Raw genomic sequence first — 18757 nt, 5'->3', positions numbered from 1 at the left:
TCTCAATTTGGACAAGTCATATTCAAGTATTTCAGTGGGACCCGTGGCTGGTGGCTCCCCTGTGGGGATCTAGACCTGGCCCCCGCTGTCCCTTCTGCTGGGATTGCCCCCTGTGTAGCCACGCCCACTTTACTCGGTCATGCCTCGGAAGTCTGAGACACTTGCCGATCAGATGCCCCGTCAGGGCGCTCCATCCACGTGGGAGCGCCGTATCTACAGGGTCGTGCCCTGCTCACAGGAGGTCTCCTGCAGAGCCCCACCAGGCCATGCCTCCCCTGCAGGTGTCCTTCTGGCTCTGCACAGAGAAGGTGCTGGGGAAACGCGTGGCAAAATGAAATGACGGGATGTTTGCATATTTTGGCTTTTCCAGTAGTCATGTATAGATGTGAGAGTTGGACTATAAAGAAAGCTGAGAGCCAAAGAATTGATGCTTTTGAACTGTGGTGTTGGAGAAGACTGTTGAGAGTCCCTTGAACTGCAAGGAGATCCAACCAGTCCATCCTAAAGGAAATCAGTCCTGAATATTCATTGGAAGGACTGATGCTGAAGCTGAAACTCCAATACTTTCAGCCTTTCCACCTGATGTGAAGAACTGACTCATTTGAAAAGACCCTTATGCTGGGAAAGATTGAAGGCAGGAGGAGAAAGGGATGACAGAGGATGAGATGGTGGGATGGCATCACCGACTCGATGAGTTTGAGTAAACTCTGGGAATTCGTGATGCACAGGGAAGCCTGGTGTGCTGCAGCCCATGGGGTCACAGAGTCGGACGCAACTGAGCTGACCTTGCATGTTTTCTGAGCTTGGTTTAGGACGGTTCCTTTGTGCACACAGGAAAGTCAAGGCAGTGGCCGGATGGGGTGGTGGCAGTGGGGGTGGGGAGGGTTTCGCAGAGGTTTCCTAAGCATCTCTTTTCCTCCCCTGTAAGTTGCCATCTGTCCCCAAAAAGATGAACAGTTTTATGAGTGTTTTTTTAAAGTCCAAATGCACCATGTCCATTTGGAGAGAACATATTGAGTTGTGAACCGACTGTCAATTTCACTGAAACGGTTTTTTTTTCTGGGCACCATTAGAGGGAAGCAAGCTATAATCAGAAAAAAGGAAAATTTTGTGGGGAAATGCGATTAAGCCAGGGAAAAATCCAATAGCTTAAATTTGGAGCTGAATTACCTATTGTCCTCTGAGGGTTCAAGTTCACCTCATTAGCCTACAAGTCCCCTTTACTGTGGGAGCTAAGAGAAGGGGCATCCGCATGCCCTCCCTTCCTGATTCATCTCTCCCTGCTCTATCTAGGCCCCTTTAGTTCACACGCCAGCCAGTCCCAGGCCAGGCACTGTGGCTGGTGTGGTATGTAAAGAAGGGAGGGTGGACACATCCAGACCAAGCCCGTGACACACACGCTCCCCAGGCTTGAAGCCCTTGAACGCTTACAACAACCCTAAGGGGCAGGCACTGCTCACTTCTGGTTTATAGATGACAGGTTGGAAGCTCAGAGAGGCAATATCACTGGCCCAAGGTCACGCAGCAAGCAGGAAGTAGAGGAGCTGGAGTTTGAACTCCAGAGCCCAAGCTGACAAACTCTGCAGCCCACCCTCGGAGAGCAACTGAAACCCACTCTCCTGTGTTTCTGCCTGGGCTTCGTGTCCCACAGAAACCCACATCTCTGCAAGTTCTGACATCCTGGCTAGATATGGCAGACCTACACCAGGAGCTCCCACCCAGGGGTGTTTCTGGTCCCCAGGTTGCCTAGATCTGTCAGTGTCTGGAGACATTTCTAGTTGTCAAAAGTGGGGAGCAGGAGGGAAGAGGTGCTGCTGGTGGGCAGTGGTAGATGACAGAGGGGCTGCCAACATCTCACGATGCACAGGACACCCCCACTCACAACACAGACTGTCAGGAGGGCTGAGGTCTCGTGGGTAGTTCTAGAAGGTAGAACTGATGGATCTGCTCTGCTCAGGACAGACTCATCCAGAGATCTGCAGACAGCCTGATGTCCTATGTTTAAAGTGAGAGATAAGCCCACTAGCCTTCCCCCAGAGGGAGCGGCTACCACAGAAAAGACAGTGAGAGATGCTTTGGGCTTGTGCTGTCTGGAGAAGAGAAGACAGGTGCTGCTGAGGGGGAGCCCGGCTCACTGCCCATCAGCAGGTCCCCCGGGACAGACATCCTCCTGGACTGCAGAAAGCAGGTTTGGGAGCGTGGGTGGAACTATGGGGAGCCAGGCTTCAGCTCAGTGTGAGGAAGGACAGGGAGAGACAGAGGGACCTGGGCACAGTGAGCCTCTCCTCCCTGGAGCACCATCCCTCTCTGGGGGACGGTGAAGCAGGGCATCCTTTCCAGGTCCCAGCCACCTGAGGATGCAGGAAGGTGCTGGGGGATAATCAGGGTGCTGAGGGATGCTGGGAGATACAGGGAATGATGAGAGATGCTAGGGGATACTGGGGATGCTGAGGGATGCTGGGGGATGTTGAAGGATGCTGGGGGATATTGGGGGATACTGGAGATGCTGAGAGGTCATGTGAGGTCCTGGGGGATGCTGAGAGATGCTGGCAGATGCAGGAGGATGCTTGGGGGTGCTGGGGGATGGTGAGGGCTGCTGAGGGATACTGGGGGTGCTGAGGGATGCTGGGGATACTGAGAATGCTGACGGATGCTGGGGGATGCAGGAGGATTCTGGGGGATGCTGAGGGATAATGGGGGTGCTAGTGATGGCACCCCACTCCAGTACTCTTGCCTGGAAAATCCCATGGATGGAGGAACCTGGTAGGCTGCAGTCCATGGAGTCGTGAAGAGTCGGACACGACTGAGCGACTTCACTTTCACTTTTCACTTTGATGCATTGGAGAAGGAAATGGCAACCCACTCCAGTGTTCTTGCCTGGAGAATCCCAGGGACGGGGCAGCCTGGTGGGCTGCCGTCTACGGGGTCGCACAGAGTCGGACACGACTGAAGCGACTTAGCAGCAGCAGTGGATACTGAGGGATTCTGGGGATGCTGAGGGGAGGCTGAGGGATGCTGGGGGATGCTCTCTCTTTCACACACACACACACACACACACACATGCACACAAAACCCTGCACAGCTCCTACTTGCCAGGCTCAACATCCACTTTCCAACAGAACATCAAAATCCTTTCTGTTTTCATCTTCCCAAATAGTTAAGCCATTTTGGATACAAATTTGTGTGTGCAGGGGTGTTTCCTCTCCAGTGAGCAAAACTGAGCGGGTAATACCTTTTTTTTTTTTTTTTTCTGGCTACAACATGTAAGGAAAATTCTGTAGTTGGAGGAGGTTGGCTTCTGGAATGTACAGCCCTGAGGCCATCATACTGCAACCTTGGCTGGCATGGGGGATGGGGACAGGGAGAGAACGTGACAAGCCACGACGCCTGGACTCACAGCGGCAGATCCTGGAGCTGTGGATGGGAGGGCCCGTCTGGCTGGGCACAGAGCATGCTCCCTGCGCCCTGGGCAGGTGGCACCTGCTGATCAGGGTGTCTGGGCCGGGGATTCCAGGCGGGGCTCTCCTGCACTTGGTTGGCAGTAAGAACCCACACCCTGCAGGCTGCTCTCCCCTATCTCTTCTCCCTTGTCTCCTCCTTTAGAGCTTCCTGGGTTTGGGGACTGAACGTTAGAATGATGTGCTTTGCAATCAAGTGGGGAGTCTCACTACCTTTTGGTCTTAAGTTTAATCCAGAAGAATCTGAGGCTGAAAAGCAAAAGCATATGGCTTCCTTCTCCCTCATCTATCAAGTTCATTCTCATCCTCCGATCCACCCTCTGGAAAACACGTGGCCAAGCGAGGCCCACGTGGCTCTCTGGAGCCCTGCGCCCAACCCCAGCCGCCCCAAGCTCTGGGCCCGCCGGCCAAGCTCACCTGGTGATCACGTAGGGCGCAAAGCACACGAGGAAGGTGCCTATGAAGGTGCTGATCTTCTTGGTGGCTCGCTGCCGCCGCCTCTTCTGCTCCTCCAGACAGCGTTCCCGCACACTGCGCACAAGAGGGGGAGAAGGTGAGTCACGGGGCGGGCGGCCAGGCACAGGGACTCACTTTCACGTGTGCAGGTGGTGGCTGTGAGAGTGGGAACTTGGCCATGGAGCCAGAGAGACACGAGCTCAACTAGGCTCTAAGCACGTGACCTGGGGTAACTTGTCTGACATCACTGGGTCGTCATCTGTAAAATACGGACAGTAATACAACAAAGCTCTGCACACAGCGACAAGGGGAGGGTGGACCCACTGGGAGATTAGGACTGACATATATACACTGAAGTGAAAGTGAAGTGGCTCAGTCATGTCTGACTCTGCAATCCCATGGACTGTAGCCTACCAGGCTCCTCCGTCCATGGGATTTTCCAGGCAAGAATACTGGAGTGGGTTGCCATTTCCTTCTCCAGGGGATCTTCCTGACCCAGGGATCGAACCCAGGTCTCCGGCCTCGTAGGCAGATGCTTTATCATCTGAGCCACCAGGGAAGTCCATGTATACGCTACCATGTGCTAAACAGATAAGCTAGTGGGAAGCTTCTGTACAACGGGGGTACCTCAGCTTGGTGCTCTGTGATGACCTAGAGGGCGAGATGGGGGTGGGGTGGGAGGGAGGCGCCAGAGAGAGAGGCTGTATGTACGCATATAGCTGATTCACTTCGTTGTACAACAGAAATTGACACAACATTATAAAGCAATTGTTCTCCAATTAAAAAAAAAAATGACATAAAATAAAGTGCTGCAAAAGGCTGCTTTGAGAATTAAATGCCTGAAGCATACAAAGCAATTAGCACAGTGCCCAAGCAAGTGCAAATAAACACACTCCCTAGGTAGTATCTCTAGTTCTTACCTTTACCTTATCTAATTCTTATCTCTAATTCTTTATCTTTTGATCCTGCCAGGTAAGTGTTACTTGCCCTGCCTTATAATGAAGACCCTGAGTTCACTGAGGCCAAATGATTTGCTCAGCTGGTAAGCGGTTGCAGAATTTGAATGCGTGTCTGGGTGACTGGAGGCAGGTACCCTCCAGCTGGGGCAGCCTGGACTCTGTGTGCATTGTGGCCCGGGCTTCCTTTCCTCCACACCTTCAGCCCTATTTCTTCCACCCCAAAGCCCCAGCAAGCCCAGGGCTACAGACATGACATTATCAGGTGACTGAAGAAGTTACTTGATTCCTTCAGAGATGAAGCTCGGTGAAGCTACAGGACCATTAAGCCCCTGGAGAATCAGGGACACAGCTCTGAGGATGCTCACCTGCACCTCTAACCACACCCTGTTCCTGACTCCGCTCTGCTCCCCACCTTTCGAGAACTGACATCTTAGGCCAGCTGGGAGCAGCGGTTCTTGCAACCCCTTTCCTGCAGCCTCAGCAAAATGCACAAGCAACAGCCGGGCTGTCCATCTCCACAAGCGAGGCATCACGTCCTCCAGATCACAGGCCCAATGTGGCCATGTGTTCCTACTTTTTACTTATTTTTTTATAATTAAAAATATATTGATTTATTTTAATTGGAGGATAATTACAATATTGTGATGGTTTCTGCCATACATTAGTATGAATCGGCCACAGGCATACATTAAAATAAATGACATGATTGCAGAAGTGGACAGGGAAGCAGACTGTGGACAGAGTCATCAGGAGGAAAGGTAACTTGGCAGAAGTCAGGCCAGGGCTGCAATGTGTGCATGAGTGCATGTTCAGTCTCTGTCGTGTCTGACTCTGCGGCCCCATGGACTGTAGCAACCAGACTCCTCTGTCCATGGGATACTCCAGGAAAGAATACTGGAGTGGGGTGCCATTTCCTTCTCCAGGGGATCTTCCCACCCCAGGGATCAAACCCGAGTCTCTTGTGTCTCCTGCATTGGCAAGCTGGTTCTTTACCACTAGCGCCACCTGGCAAGCCCAGACCAAGCTCTAGGGACATGGAATTTATTGCCCAAATGCCCTGGTCCTGCTTCCAGAAGGTGTGCAGGCGTCATCCTTGGCCCCATCCTCCTAAGGGTGGACTGTGCCACCTCTGTGCTCGGCTGGAGACCAGAGACATGACATCTGTGAGCAACATGTGGACGCAGATCCTGCCATGTCCACCTTGTACAATGGAAGCCCCTTTCTGTGCTGGGGGAGCCAGGCTGGGAGACGAGGCAGGCGGGCTGTATGCACAAAGCCAGTTCTGCTCTCCCTGCCGCATCTGAGGAGCCTGAGAACCCTCAGTTTGAACACAGCCTCGCAAAGCCTTCCAGACTGAACTTGCATCACCTGTGTCTCCTGCATTGGCAAGAAGATTCTTTACTACTGAGCCTCCTGGGAAGCCAGGCTGCAGTGACCTGATACCAAAATAGGTCAGTCTGTTCAATGAAAGCAAGGAGTGGGGAGAATGTTCATGAGCCAGGCTCGTGAGCAGCATGGACACCAAGGCAGCCTCCCCTTCCCTCCACAAGAACCAACATTTTACTAATTAATCACGGCTCTTCTTTGTCAGATTTCTAGCCACAGATGGACAACTCTATGTTACTTTGGACTGCTCCCCTAAAATTCCTGCAGATTTTTTTTCCTCCGTTGACTGTATCCTTCCAGGAATTTAGAAAGTTGAGAACTGGAGTCTGGCCCAGTACAGACAGATTTCATACTGGCTGAAATGTATTACTCATGACTAACATCATGAATTAATTTCTAATCACTCATATCAGTAGCCACCCACATTTCTTGATTTCTTGATTTAATATATATGCTATCTTAGATACTGTGATAGGGGTTCATTTGCATTCATTGATTTGATACTCACATCTCTATAATACAGTAAGTAAAGTCACTCAGTTATGTCCAACTCTTTGCGACCCCAGGGACTGCAGCCCACCAGGCTCCTCCATCCATGGAATTTTCTAGGCAAGAGTACTGAAGTGGGTTGCCATTTCCTTCTCTAGGGGATCTTCCCGAACTAGGGATTGAACCCAGGTCTCCTGCATTGCGGGCAGACGCTTTACCGTCTGAGCCACCAGGGAATCCCAATCCTATGAGATTAGGACTGATAAACTGTAATCTTCACTTTTTCAGATGAGACAGAGGCACAGAGAAGTTGAGTAACTTGCTCAAGATCGCACAGTGATCTGGAGAAGGGCGGCAGTGGGGTGACCGACTTGCCCCAGGTAATCAGGACTGTCCCGGGTTTAGTACTGAAAGTCCTGCAGCCTGGATGGTTTACACAGGACTGCTCGGTTTTCAGACCGAGGATCCCACATCTGAGGACCACTCTCCGTCTCGGGCAACCCAGGATGGTTGGTCTCCCTAAGTGATGGCAGTAGTTGAACCCAGGTCATCTGACTCTGAGTGTCACCTGCCAACTCACTGGGGTCATTACACCTCCCTGAGGATTTGTGTACATCATCTCATTCAGAAAATCTGAAGCATACAACCAAGAAGGCAGAGAACAGAAGGGCGATTTTGCCTAAAGTCACACAGCAAAAGTCATCGTAAATCTTTTCACTTTCCATTTACACCTGGGTGTCTGTAGCATCTTCTTGCAAAGACCTCTGGCTCTTGTGACTTGTGCAGATATAAGTGGGCATGGAGAGAAGGCACGGGTCCCCACCCTGGAGATCTGGGTGCAGTGAGGTGACCAGCCCGTCTTGGTTTGCCTGAGACGGTCTTGATTTTCAGGCTCAAAGTCACACATCCTGGGAGCCCTCACAGTCCCAGGCAAATCAGAACAACAGTCACCCTCGTGGCATGTCTGGTACATTCTTTACAACACAGGACCTCTTGTTTTAATAATGAAATCCTTCTCTCAAAACTCAGTGTGATCAGTGTAGGAATTGCAGATGTGGGGGCTGAGCTAGGAGTCCCGAGTCATCACAGTACATTCACCCACTGGAAGGAGTACAGGATTCTGGACATCTCCTTGAAAATGAGGATCACTTTCATTTACCATAAATGACTCATCAAGGGGCACCAGAGAATCTGGTGGTGACACTGGAAGCTGGCCCTCCTCCGGGGTGTGACCCCCAGCCATGTTTTCCTTTTCTCAGACATTTTAGAGTAACCCTGATCAGTGAGCACGCTCTGGCTATGTGTCCTAGTCCCAGCTGTGCCCTCACAGCTGTGTGGCCTCAGGGAAGTCACTCAACCTCTCTGAATCTGGTTCCTCATTTATCGGAGGTGGATTTCACAGTTAGGCCTATGGCTAGAGCAGCCACTTAGCAGAGACTAAGTGACTCATCTGCCACCCAGCTCTGGAGGAGGGAGAAGCTTCCTCTGCCCCCCCAACCCCACCCCTGAGGGGGCACTTGGGTTCCTGCTGAGGGTCTGAGGACCCAACTGTCTCCCCAAGAGCAGCATCTCCTCCTCCCACCACAGCAGACAATCCTGCCCCCGAGCCTTGAGGAATATTTAAAGACAGACATTCATTAAAGCTTTGAAGGTCCTCAGAAAGATAAACAGAAACATCTCAGGGACTCTCCGAGGAATAAAACAGACCCTTCAGAGGCTAGCACGATCAAGGTCACTCTTCATTGTAAAAACCTGTGCCTGTGGGGAATTCATTTTATCTGTTCCTGCAAAGCTTTGTACAGGAGAGAAGGATTAAACAGCAGGCACTCCACAGACACATTCCTTTTCTGGGTTCCCACACTACAAAGCTCAACATCTTGTACCCAGAAAAACGTAACGAGAGTATGCCATCTGAAGTAATGAACAACCCTTAAGAAAATTAATACTCAGTCATTTTAAAGTGACCTTATCAAAAGAGATGATAGTAGAAATCTGCTCTAGCACAGATTTTTTTTAAAGCTGAGACTTAAGAATCTTGAGCCTTTCAGACAAAGCAAGGCTTATCAATAGAATGTGAAGCTGTGAACCCTTCCATGCCCGAGAGTCCTCTCTGGTTAATACTGAGTGGTCAGCACACAAGCAGCGCCAGAGCCAGACCTCTGGGCTTAAGTCTATGCTTCTTGTACTGACCTGTTGTGCGGCTTTAGGCAAGTCACACAGCTCTTTGTGCATCAGCCTCTTCATTTCTAAAATGGGGACAAGGTAAGTACCTGTGTGGCAGGATCCTATTGAGTTTATCTAAGTGAACAGCCCGGAAGGAGCTAAGACAGTGCTTGACTCAGAGTCAGCATTCACTCAGTGTGGATCCTAAGTGTTAATCACTCAGTATGTATCTAGGAAACAATGCCTACGGCCCAGCACTGCCTTGAACCCCCAAACTCCCTCCCACTGCAAACTTTCTCTTCCTGTATCTATGAGAGAGCACACTGCGACTACAGACTGTTGCCAGTAAGATCTGAGCTTGAGTCTGGGCTCCCATGCAGCGCAGAGGGTGAGAGGCCCGAAGCTCTCTTGGCCAGGTTCATTGGCCCAGAGTGCAAGCACAGTGCCAGTGTGTGTGTGTGTGTGTGTGTGTATGTGTGTGTTGGGTAGGGCGGGGGGCGGGGGGAGCAGAGTTGGTCCCAAAGGCTATGACAAGACACAGTATTCCCTTGAGCCAAAAGGAGATGGGCTCTCCAGGTGACATGTGGGGTCAAAGACATGTTCCCCAGGAGGCTTCAGGAATGGGGCAGAAGGATGGATTATCCTGGGGATATCTGAAAAGTCAGCACATGAGGTGATTGTGGCTAAAACATGTGGGGGGTGGGTCCTGACTGACCCCCAGAGGACAGTAGCTGGCCCAGGACTCAGAGAGACATCTGGATTTGCCTTCTGGCTTTTTGGAAAATGAAACAAAAGGCTAGGAAACAGGTTGACTGATGGTGGAGAAAAGCCTCGAGCTTGGGGTCAGGACTGGTGTGAGCAATCCTGCCCTGAGACCTGAAAGCTGGGGGCCTGTCCTGGGCCCTGGATACTGAGGGATCCAGGCCTCTCCAGGAAATGAAGAGTTCAGAGCTAAGGGGATGGGCACACTCAGAACCCACATGCTCCATCCTAGACCAAGCTGTGTGTGTGTGTGTGTGTGTGTGTGTGTGTGTGTGTGTGCTAAGTCACTTCAATCATGCCCCACTCTTTGCAACTCTGTGGACAGTAACCCACCAGACTCCTCTGTCCATGAGATGCTCCAGGCAAGAATACTGGAGAGGGTTGCCATGCCCTCCTCCTCCTCCAGGGGATCTTCCCAACCCAGGGATCGAACCCGAGTCTCTTGTGTCTCCTGAATTGGCAAGCTGGTACTTTACCACCAGTGCCACCTGACCAAACTCTAGAAATATGGAATTTTTTGCCCAAATGCCCTGGTCCTGCTTCCAGAAGGTGTGCAGGCATCATCCTTGGCCCCATCCTCCTAAGGGTGGACTGTGCCACCTCTGTGCTCAGCTGGAGACCAGAGACATGACATCTGTGAGCAACATGTGGATGCAGATCCTGCAGTGTCCACCTTGTACAACAGAGGCCCCTTTCTGAGCTGGGGGAGCCAGGCTGGGAGACGAGGCAGGTGGGCTGTGTGCACAAAGCCAGTTCTGCTCTCCTCACCACGTCCGAGGAACCTGAGAACCCTCAGTTTGAACCCAGCCTTGCAAAGCGTTATAAATGTGTACTTCTCAAGGCAGAAGGTTAGAACATCTTTCATTTAACAGTTTGTAAGTGCCAAAGAATTGATGCTTTTATACTGTGGTGTTGGAGAAGACTCTTGAGAGCCCCTTGGACTGCAAGGAGATTCAACCAGTCCATCCTAAAGAAAATCAGTCCTGAATATTCATTGGAAGGACTGATGCTGAAGCTGAAACTCCAATACTTTGGCCACCTGATGCGAAGAACTGACTCATTGGAAAAGACCCTGATGCTGGGAAAGACTGAAGGTGGGAGGAGAAGGGGATGACAGAGGATGAGATGGTTGGATGGCATCACCGACTCAATGGACATGAATTTGAGTAAACTCCAGGAGTTGGTGATGGACAGGGAGGCCTGGGGTGCTACAGTCCGTGGGGTTGCAAAGAGTCAGACATGACTGAGCAACTGAGCTGAACTGAACTGAAGTTGAATTTAGAAAATCTCAATATTCATGTAGATGGCTTGTGAAACTCCATTTGTACTATTGCCGCATAATCCATAAACCTTGGGGGCAGGCCCGGGTGGACCCACAATCTAGATCTGTTAAACATGGCAACTGCCCCCTCTTCCCTGGGGGTCGTAACTTCTTCATCTACAAAATCAACAGCACAGGGAGGGCCCTTCCATCTAGCTTTGCACAGTTCTGACACCCTCTGGCTCAGCTCTCACCCTATAGCCCTTGATCGCAAGCATGCATTATGTTTCACCCAAGGTCCAGTCTGAAGTCATGAACCTGTGCCAGCCAGGTGCCTTCAACTACATGCAGAGAGCAGGGCTGCAGCATCAACACCAGGGGTCCCCAGGCAGGGCCCCCCATGCAGGGCCCCCCATCAGGGCTCCCCATCGGCGTCCCTGAGGGCACCAGAGATAGGATCTGACTATAATCGGTTCCAAGTTGTGATCTGGGAGAACTGAACCCAGTAGACTGAGTGGTTGGAGACCAGGTGGGTAAAAACTATTAGTAATTCCCAATTCCTTTGTGACAGCAGTAACCCAAGAGACCACTCCAGAAAGATGGGAGAAGGGGGGGTCTCTCAGGGTCCCTGATTCAACTTAGAGCAGAGAGTCCCTGACCTTGAGGTGGTGCTGAAGCAGAGGAATCCAGCCCGTCATCCTCCCTGTCAAATGCTCTGCAGGAAGAGCCGGCATCACTCGGGAGCTTCCTGACAAATGCCACCCTGGGCCTCAGGGAAAACTCAAAATTAAGTCCCAGGAGGCCAGCAGGGTGGTGGCTGTGAAGTGAATCTTCCGGTGAACAAAATCACCATAACCTGCCACCCTGAACAAGGAAGCCTGACTTCTACTGATCGGGACTGGACTCCCCCAGCTCCCAGGACCAACTGGCCCTGGAAGCTGCCTGAAGCCTTAGTGCCGGAGGATGGGGGGACTAGGGGCAGCCTCCTCCTCCGCTACCCCGGAGCTAGCTCTGCCGTTTCTCACTTGTGGGGAAGAAGAGTTTGGAACCTTCAAAAAAGAAGCCTGAGGATCCACTGTCCAAGACCTGGTGCCTCCTGTGAGGCCACCGCTCACGCTCTCCCTCTGGGAGTGGACCCCATAGAAAAAGGCGGGCTGTGGTCACTGAAAGGACAGTGCAGTCGTGCCTGCCCACTCCTCTGCAACCTCTGGCCAGCCTCCGCCAGCAGGGCCTGTTGGAATCAGCAGAAGGCAATCCATCCCCACCATCTCCCAGAAGCCCTTCCTCTCCCTACTGCAGGCTGCTCTTGCTCCTTGGCCCTGCAGGACCCCAGGGCTCTGGGAAGAGGGTTTCCTCAGGGCTTCCTGGGGCTCAGACGCAGTGAGCATCCCCCTGAAAGGGCGCGGAGGAGGGAAGAGAGGCCCGGAGGCCAGCAGAGCACCTGCCTCTTCTCCTGACTCCCCCGGGACCTCTTTCCGTGGTGTCTGACCTGGAGTCCGTTAGACATCTGCAAGATTGGACCTGACCTAGGTGGCACAGCAGTAAAGAATCTGCCTGCCAATGCAGGAGACACAAGAGATGCAGGTTTGATCCCTGGGTTGGGAAGATTTCCCTGGAGGAGGAAATGGCAACCCACTCCAGTATTCTTGCCTGGAAAATTTCATGGACAGAGGAGCCTGGCAGGCTACAGTCCATGGGGTCACAAAGAAATGGACAAGACTGAGTAGCATCTTAAATGGGCTGAAAAGGAGCCACCGTCCTCCTGTTCTGGAAGTTGAAGGAAGGGTGGCGATGGGGTTTGTACTGGTCTAAATAAGAACTGATTCCTTTCCCAGCTGATTCCCTCCTCCACTGTTAGATTCTCAATGAGTGGGCTCACTCATTCAAGTGCCAGGAGTTCAACAACACTGCCTACCGCTTCTAGAGCGCTCCCCGTGAATGTCCTGGGGAAGACGCACCTTCTCAAGTGAGGTCCTCTCACCCCAGGGTGATGGGAAGGGGAACAGCACTGCAATCCTTAGGTGACACTGACCATGCATGGCCACGTGCTGCGAGGCAGGGCGAGTCTTTGTGTCGGTGCACACCTGTGGTCTGTTACACAGGGAGCTGACATACAAGCACGTAAGCCTGTGTGTGTGGAGCTCACACATTTTCATACATGGTTCACACGCCCTGGTGTCTCTCACAAGGGACGTAGTGTACATGATTCTGGGAGGAAGATTCTGCAACTAGAAGCTCTGGACCGGCATGTAATCTGGAAGGACCATCCTGAGGGGAACAGGGAACACAGGCTTACATGCCCTTCTGTGTTCAGACAGCGTGAAGCTCAAGGTCTTCTCTTTGTTTTTGCTCATGCGCAGAAGAACTCAGAACTGAAGGAGCCTTTGGTCAGACTGACTCCCCTCACCTAGGAGCTTGCTTCTTCCCGGCCCGGGAGGCATTCGCACCCTGGGGACGGAGCTCCCTCCCTGGCCCCTGGCCTCCCATGCACTGGTCCTCTCTGCCTGCCTCACTTTTCATGCCATCTTGACACCAAAACCCCCTTTCAAGGGTCCACAGCATCAGGACATAAAATAGCAGAGTCTACAGAACAGAGACCCAGCAGCAGTTTCCCTCCTCACTTCCCTCTGCTTGTAAGGAAAGCCAAGGTGCTCTCAGGACAGCTCAGCTGAGTCTTTCCACCTTCTGTCCCTGAGAGGCTGGGGGGCGGGGGTGGGGGTGGGGGTGGGGGGATGGTAGGACTTGCTGGGGTAGGGGTGGGGAGAGGGAGGCACCCTAACCCACACTGCCCACCCCAAGCTGCCTTCCTGAGAAACAGCAGCCAGGGGAGGATGGAGGTGGGTGGGCAGGTTTCACCATGGGAATCTCAGGATGACACCCTCCCTCTGCAGGTACTCCAAGTCCAGAAGACACCAGAGGGCGTTGTCTGGGAGGGACAGGAGGACCTCCCCAGCCTGACCCAGAGCCCTTCAGAGGCTCCTTTAAGGACCGCAGAGGAAGGGGCCGCCCAGGACTCTCTCTCTCTCCCCCTCTCCTTCTACCTCTCTCTCTCTATTGCACGCACACACACAGACACACACGAGCAGGAGACAGAGGCAGTGCCAGGCACCAGAGAAAGGAAAGAGCCAGCAGAGCATCACCCTGCTGTCTGAGACCTCTTAGCAGCACCCCAAGCATCCTGGTCAGGCTCTCAGGGCCTGATGAGAGCCATGCAAAGGCCTTCAACAGTGAACAGAGATCACTGCCTTCCCATATATGCTGTTACTTAAAGTGAACACCACACATGTAAAATAAGAAGCCCAGCAAAGTTCCGATTCTCTGTGGTTTCCATCCCCATGAGTCATGGAATGTATGCATTCATATCTCACCCACCTTTTGGGAGGTCCTGCTTGGTTGATACTCTAAGCACCTGTCTTGAGACTCACAACGTTGCCCCTTTCCCCTACCTCAGTTTTCCAAAGAGGACACGGAGGGTCGGTGTTAAAGGGGCTTGCACAAAGCTGCACGATGGAGCGTGGGGGGAGTCAAGGACCCCCTTTCCCACCCCGCGCCTCCACCGAGTCCCCCGCCCCGCGTCCTCACCTGGGGTGGATGTCCACCAGCAGCACCAGCGTCTGCATGGTGATCACATCGATGCGCTTGCAGTGGAAGCGGGCCACCTTGAGCACCTTGCAGTATGTGCAGCAGAGCACGATGAAGGAGAGCAGGAAGCTGAGAGCGTGGAAGGCGCCCGTGAAGACGGCGAAGCGCAGGCGCTCGTCGGGCCGCCGGCTGCAGAGCGTGCAGGACGCGTAGAGCTGGTGGAAGCCGAGCCAGGACAGGGCGAGCGCGGCGGCCGGGAAGGTGAGCGCGTGCAGCCACGTGTAGGCCACCATGAGCGCGGCGTCGCGGAGGCGCATCTTGGCGCGGTAGCTCAGCGGGAAGACCACGGCCACCCAGCGGTCGATGCTGAGCGCGGCCATGCTGAGCATGGAGTTGGCGGCCAGAAAGGTGTCGAGGAAGGCGGCCAGGCGGCACAGGCGGTCCCCAGCCGGCGGCCGCTGCGCCACGACGCCGGCCAGAGTGAGCGGCATGTTGACCACGGTGCACAGCAGGTTGCCGCACGTGAGGTTCAGGGTGAAGAGCGCCGGCGCCTGGCGGCGGATGTCGGCGCTGTGCAGCAGGCAGAGCAGCACCAGCGCATTGGACAGCAGCGAGACGCCCATCGTGCCCACCAGCAGCCCCGCCAGGCCCGCGTCCCACGAGTTCATGGTGCGCGCCCGCCGCCGGCGCTCAGGGCCCGCCGCCCCGCGCCGCCATGGCGCAGCCCGCCGCCGGCTCAGCCCCTCGGCGGCCCTGCAGCCGCCCCGCGCCCCCCGTTCCCCGCCGCCATGGCTCCCCCAGCCCCTCGCCCCCCGGAGAGGGCGCGCGGCCACCCCGGAGCCCGGCGCCACCTCCCGGGCAAGCGCCCCTGCGCCGCCGAACCCGGAGCTTTGCGCGCCCTCGGATCCCGGACTGCGGGCGCCGGCGGCCGCCTCTCACCCCATCCCTCCGCGCTCCGTCTCGGTCTCCGCGGCCCCTCCTGCAACCTTGCTTTCTCTGCCTCGCGTCTCTCCGCTGCTTGCTCTCCTCGCTCTTCCTCTCTGCCTTCCTCTCCACTTTCTCTCTCTCCCCCCTCTGCTGGGCTTTCTCACCCACTGCTGTTCTCTCCGTCTGTCTCTCGCACCCCTCACCAGTTTTCTCCTCCCCTCTTGTTCTTCCCTCTCCTCTCGTCTGGCTCACTCCAGAATCTGGCTGCTTCTATCACAGAAATTCTCCGCTGAGGCGCGCGAGCGCGCGCGCACACACACACTCAGAAAGAACCAGCCCTGAAGGCTCCGGTGCGGGGTGATTGGCTCTTGGTAGCTTCCTGTCTCCCACCCCCAACTCCCCAATCCTCCCCGAATGTGTGTCAAAGACAGGCTGAGTCAAGGAAGTCTGCCCGAGAAAAGGGAGGGATGTCTGGGCACCTTCATGCCTCAGGGCTACCCATCCGAGCCCCAGCGCCAGCTTGGCCAGACGTGGACGTGCCCAACCTGTCCCTCGGAGCCTCGCAGTGCTGAAGTTTCTCCCTCTGTGGGCTGAGCGGGGGGAGCTCAGGTGGGCTCCGTTTGCCGAAATGGGAAGGAACACACCTCTCTCCAACCTCTGTGATCAAGCCCCTGGCCCCTGATGTCTCTCAGGGCCTCCCCAGCCTGTCCCCGGGGCAGCAGCTACACCCCTGGGGGCGCTTGGTTCACGGGGCTGTCTTCCCACCGCCCTTCTGCCTGGGCTTCAGCCGCATCCTCAAGCCTACTGGGGTGATGCTGAGACATCCCCTAGTCCAGAGAGGGCTTTATCTGGCCCTGAGCGCTCACAGGTGGATGGATGGTTCTGCTTGTCCAAGGCCAGTCTCAGCAGAGCCCTGGGGTGGCTGATAACTCAGCACTCCCAGCCCAGGCTCCCCCGTGGCCCTCTGCCAGCCCACACACCATGTGCTGTGGGTCTGGTGGGGCAGCTGGTTCCAGTCTGTGAGGGACCTGAATGCCACACCCTGCAGGAACCCTTCAGAAAAAGGGCAGGAGGGTGGCTGGTGTGGCTTGGTGGAGACCCTGAGAACTCTGAGCAAGCAGGCTCCCAGCTCCTCCTCGGGAAAGAGTGCACCGACTGTGGCCCTCCTGTTTCTGTCAGGGCCCCAGGTGGAGGGCTTCCAGGGTGATCCAGTGACTAAGAATCCGCCTGCCAATGCAGGAGACGCAGGTTCAAGCCCTGCTCCCAGAAGATCGCACATGTCAAGGGGCAGCTGAGCCAGTGCACCATAACTACGAAGCCTGCTCTCTGGAGATTGCAGGCTGCAACGAGAGGCCACCACAGCGGGAGGCTGGTGCGCGGCAACTGGAGAAGGGCCCCCACTTGGCACAGCTAGAGAAAGCCCGCGTGCAGCAATGAAGACCGAGTGCAGGCAAAAATAAATAAATCTTAAAAAAAAAAAGATCTTGGGGGAGGGTGTGTGGATCTGGGCTCCCCATCTTACCCTGTGACTGAACCTTTACCAATACACCACTGATGTCACAGGATCCTGGCAAGTTACCAGACCTCAAGGAGCCTCATTGTCCTTCTTTCCCTCTCAGGGTTCTGGTAAGAAATAACTAAGACACTGTATATGCAGAGCTGTGCCCACCAGAGGAGGAAATGAACTGGAAGCCAGCCATCTCCTCATTGCTTGGCGCATCACGTGGCCTGCTGACTTCAGGGTTGGATATGTCTTCATTAGATACTTGGCATCAGAGTGAGATAGTCAGTTGCGTATCTCCCCTGCTCCCAAAGACTTTGTCCCCACAAGTAGCCCCTAGCAAGAGACAGGTGACCACATACTGTTTGTGGAATAAACGCGTGAGCTAAACACTGCTCTGAGCACCGTTGGGTCTACTCTTCTTATACTTCAGGGTTTATCAGAATCACCTGGGAAACTTGGGATGCTGGTTAAGAGTTAGATTCCTGGGTCACGAATCTGAGGCCGGATTGGGACCGACCCAAACCGACCATTCTTATGAGTTGTTCAGGTGATACTGATGAGGGTGGTCCATGACCATGCCCTGAGGAGCAAAGTCCAGGAGATGCAGTCAGGTGGGGGCGCTGGATGCCAACTCATCACGTGGTACTTCCTCCAGCAGTGGCCTAATGCTTTGGCCTGGAGGTTCCTGCTGGAGGGTCACCAGTGTGTGTAGGAAGTGCAGAGTGAAGTGTTAACTAGTCTCTTACAGCACAGTGGAGTTTATAAGACACGTCCAAACATTATTGCACTCCATTTCATCCCTGCCCAATGACAAGAAAAAAAAAAGCTTCTCATCCATATTTTTGACTGAGACTCAAAAAGATTAAGTGACAGAACTGGTCAGGGAGGAAGCCATCATCTCTAACTCCATATGCTGCCCCCCTTCTGCACATTCCAGAGGTCCTCAGTCACTTTCTCAAGTGAGTGTCCTTGGTCTGGAACTAGAAAGTATCTCAACTTTGCAACATCAAAATGATCTTGGTGATCAGGTAACCAGGCGCAGCAGCCATAAACCAAGGATCACACACACACACACCATACATCATTTTGAAAATCATTTGCTTCCTGAGATTTTAAAGGCAATATTGAAAGGTTAAAATGGCAGAAAGCCACTCAGAACATTTAACTCAGTTTCTTAAAGAAAAGAAGCTCATTTTCTTCTGGTTGTGAACAGTATTTCCTGCTCCTGGGGTGGGGCCAGGTGCGGGGGGTGGGCATGCTGTGGGAGGGCTGGTCTCCTTAGGGACCAGGTCCTCAGCTCCCAGGCTGGGCTTCACTGAGCACAGGTCTGACAGCTCCAGACCAGCAATGAGTCACACTCACTGAGGAAGCAAGAGGCCTGTCCCTGTCCAGGCTTTGATACAAGGTTTCTATTGCTCCTCAGGAAAGGGGGCCCACATAACCAGGAGATGAATCTTCAGGGCCTGGAGTGTGCCTGTCAGGAGGCTACACTGTGGCCAGATCTGCATGTCAGGCTTCTCTGAGCTGGAGAGAAGTGATGGGATATTCATGACAGTGTTAACATGAGTCATTAAGTGCTGTCGTTGAGCCCTGAGGGAGGGCTCAGCAGGGTTGAGTCTCACCCACTTTGATGGTTTACTATAGTTCCACACGGAGGCAGATACACAGACATGTCCTTGGGAATCCTTGCCTCAACCCTTCAACACAGATATCATGATCCCAACTTGATGAGGCAAAGGAGCTGAGACCCAGAAATGTCCTTAATTTGCTCAAGGTCACTCCAAGTTGGCATCAATACCCATTCCTTTCT

The 18757-nt window shown here is 53.8% G+C and overlaps 1 protein-coding gene across 1 annotated transcript in view; it reads right to left on the bottom strand.

Annotated features, from left to right (window-relative positions):
• Positions 1 to 15787, bottom strand: part of GPR26 (G protein-coupled receptor 26) — a 29680-nt gene extending 13893 nt beyond the window's left edge. The window contains exons 1-2 of the mRNA XM_024985961.2: positions 14517 to 15787; positions 3876 to 3989 (exon numbers count right to left, since the gene is read on the bottom strand). Coding sequence (XP_024841729.1) covers positions 3876 to 3989; positions 14517 to 15184 — 782 coding nt within the window. The 5' untranslated portion in view covers positions 15185 to 15787. The remainder of the gene's footprint in view (positions 1 to 3875; positions 3990 to 14516) is intronic.
• Between the last annotated feature and the right edge of the window lie 2970 nt (positions 15788 to 18757).

Source organism: Bos taurus, chromosome 26, assembly GCF_002263795.3.
Source record: "Bos taurus isolate L1 Dominette 01449 registration number 42190680 breed Hereford chromosome 26, ARS-UCD2.0, whole genome shotgun sequence".
Lineage (NCBI taxonomy): Eukaryota > Metazoa > Chordata > Mammalia > Artiodactyla > Bovidae > Bos > Bos taurus.
Note: the sequence above shows the minus strand (reverse complement) of the source record. Positions and strands in the feature narration are given on the sequence as shown.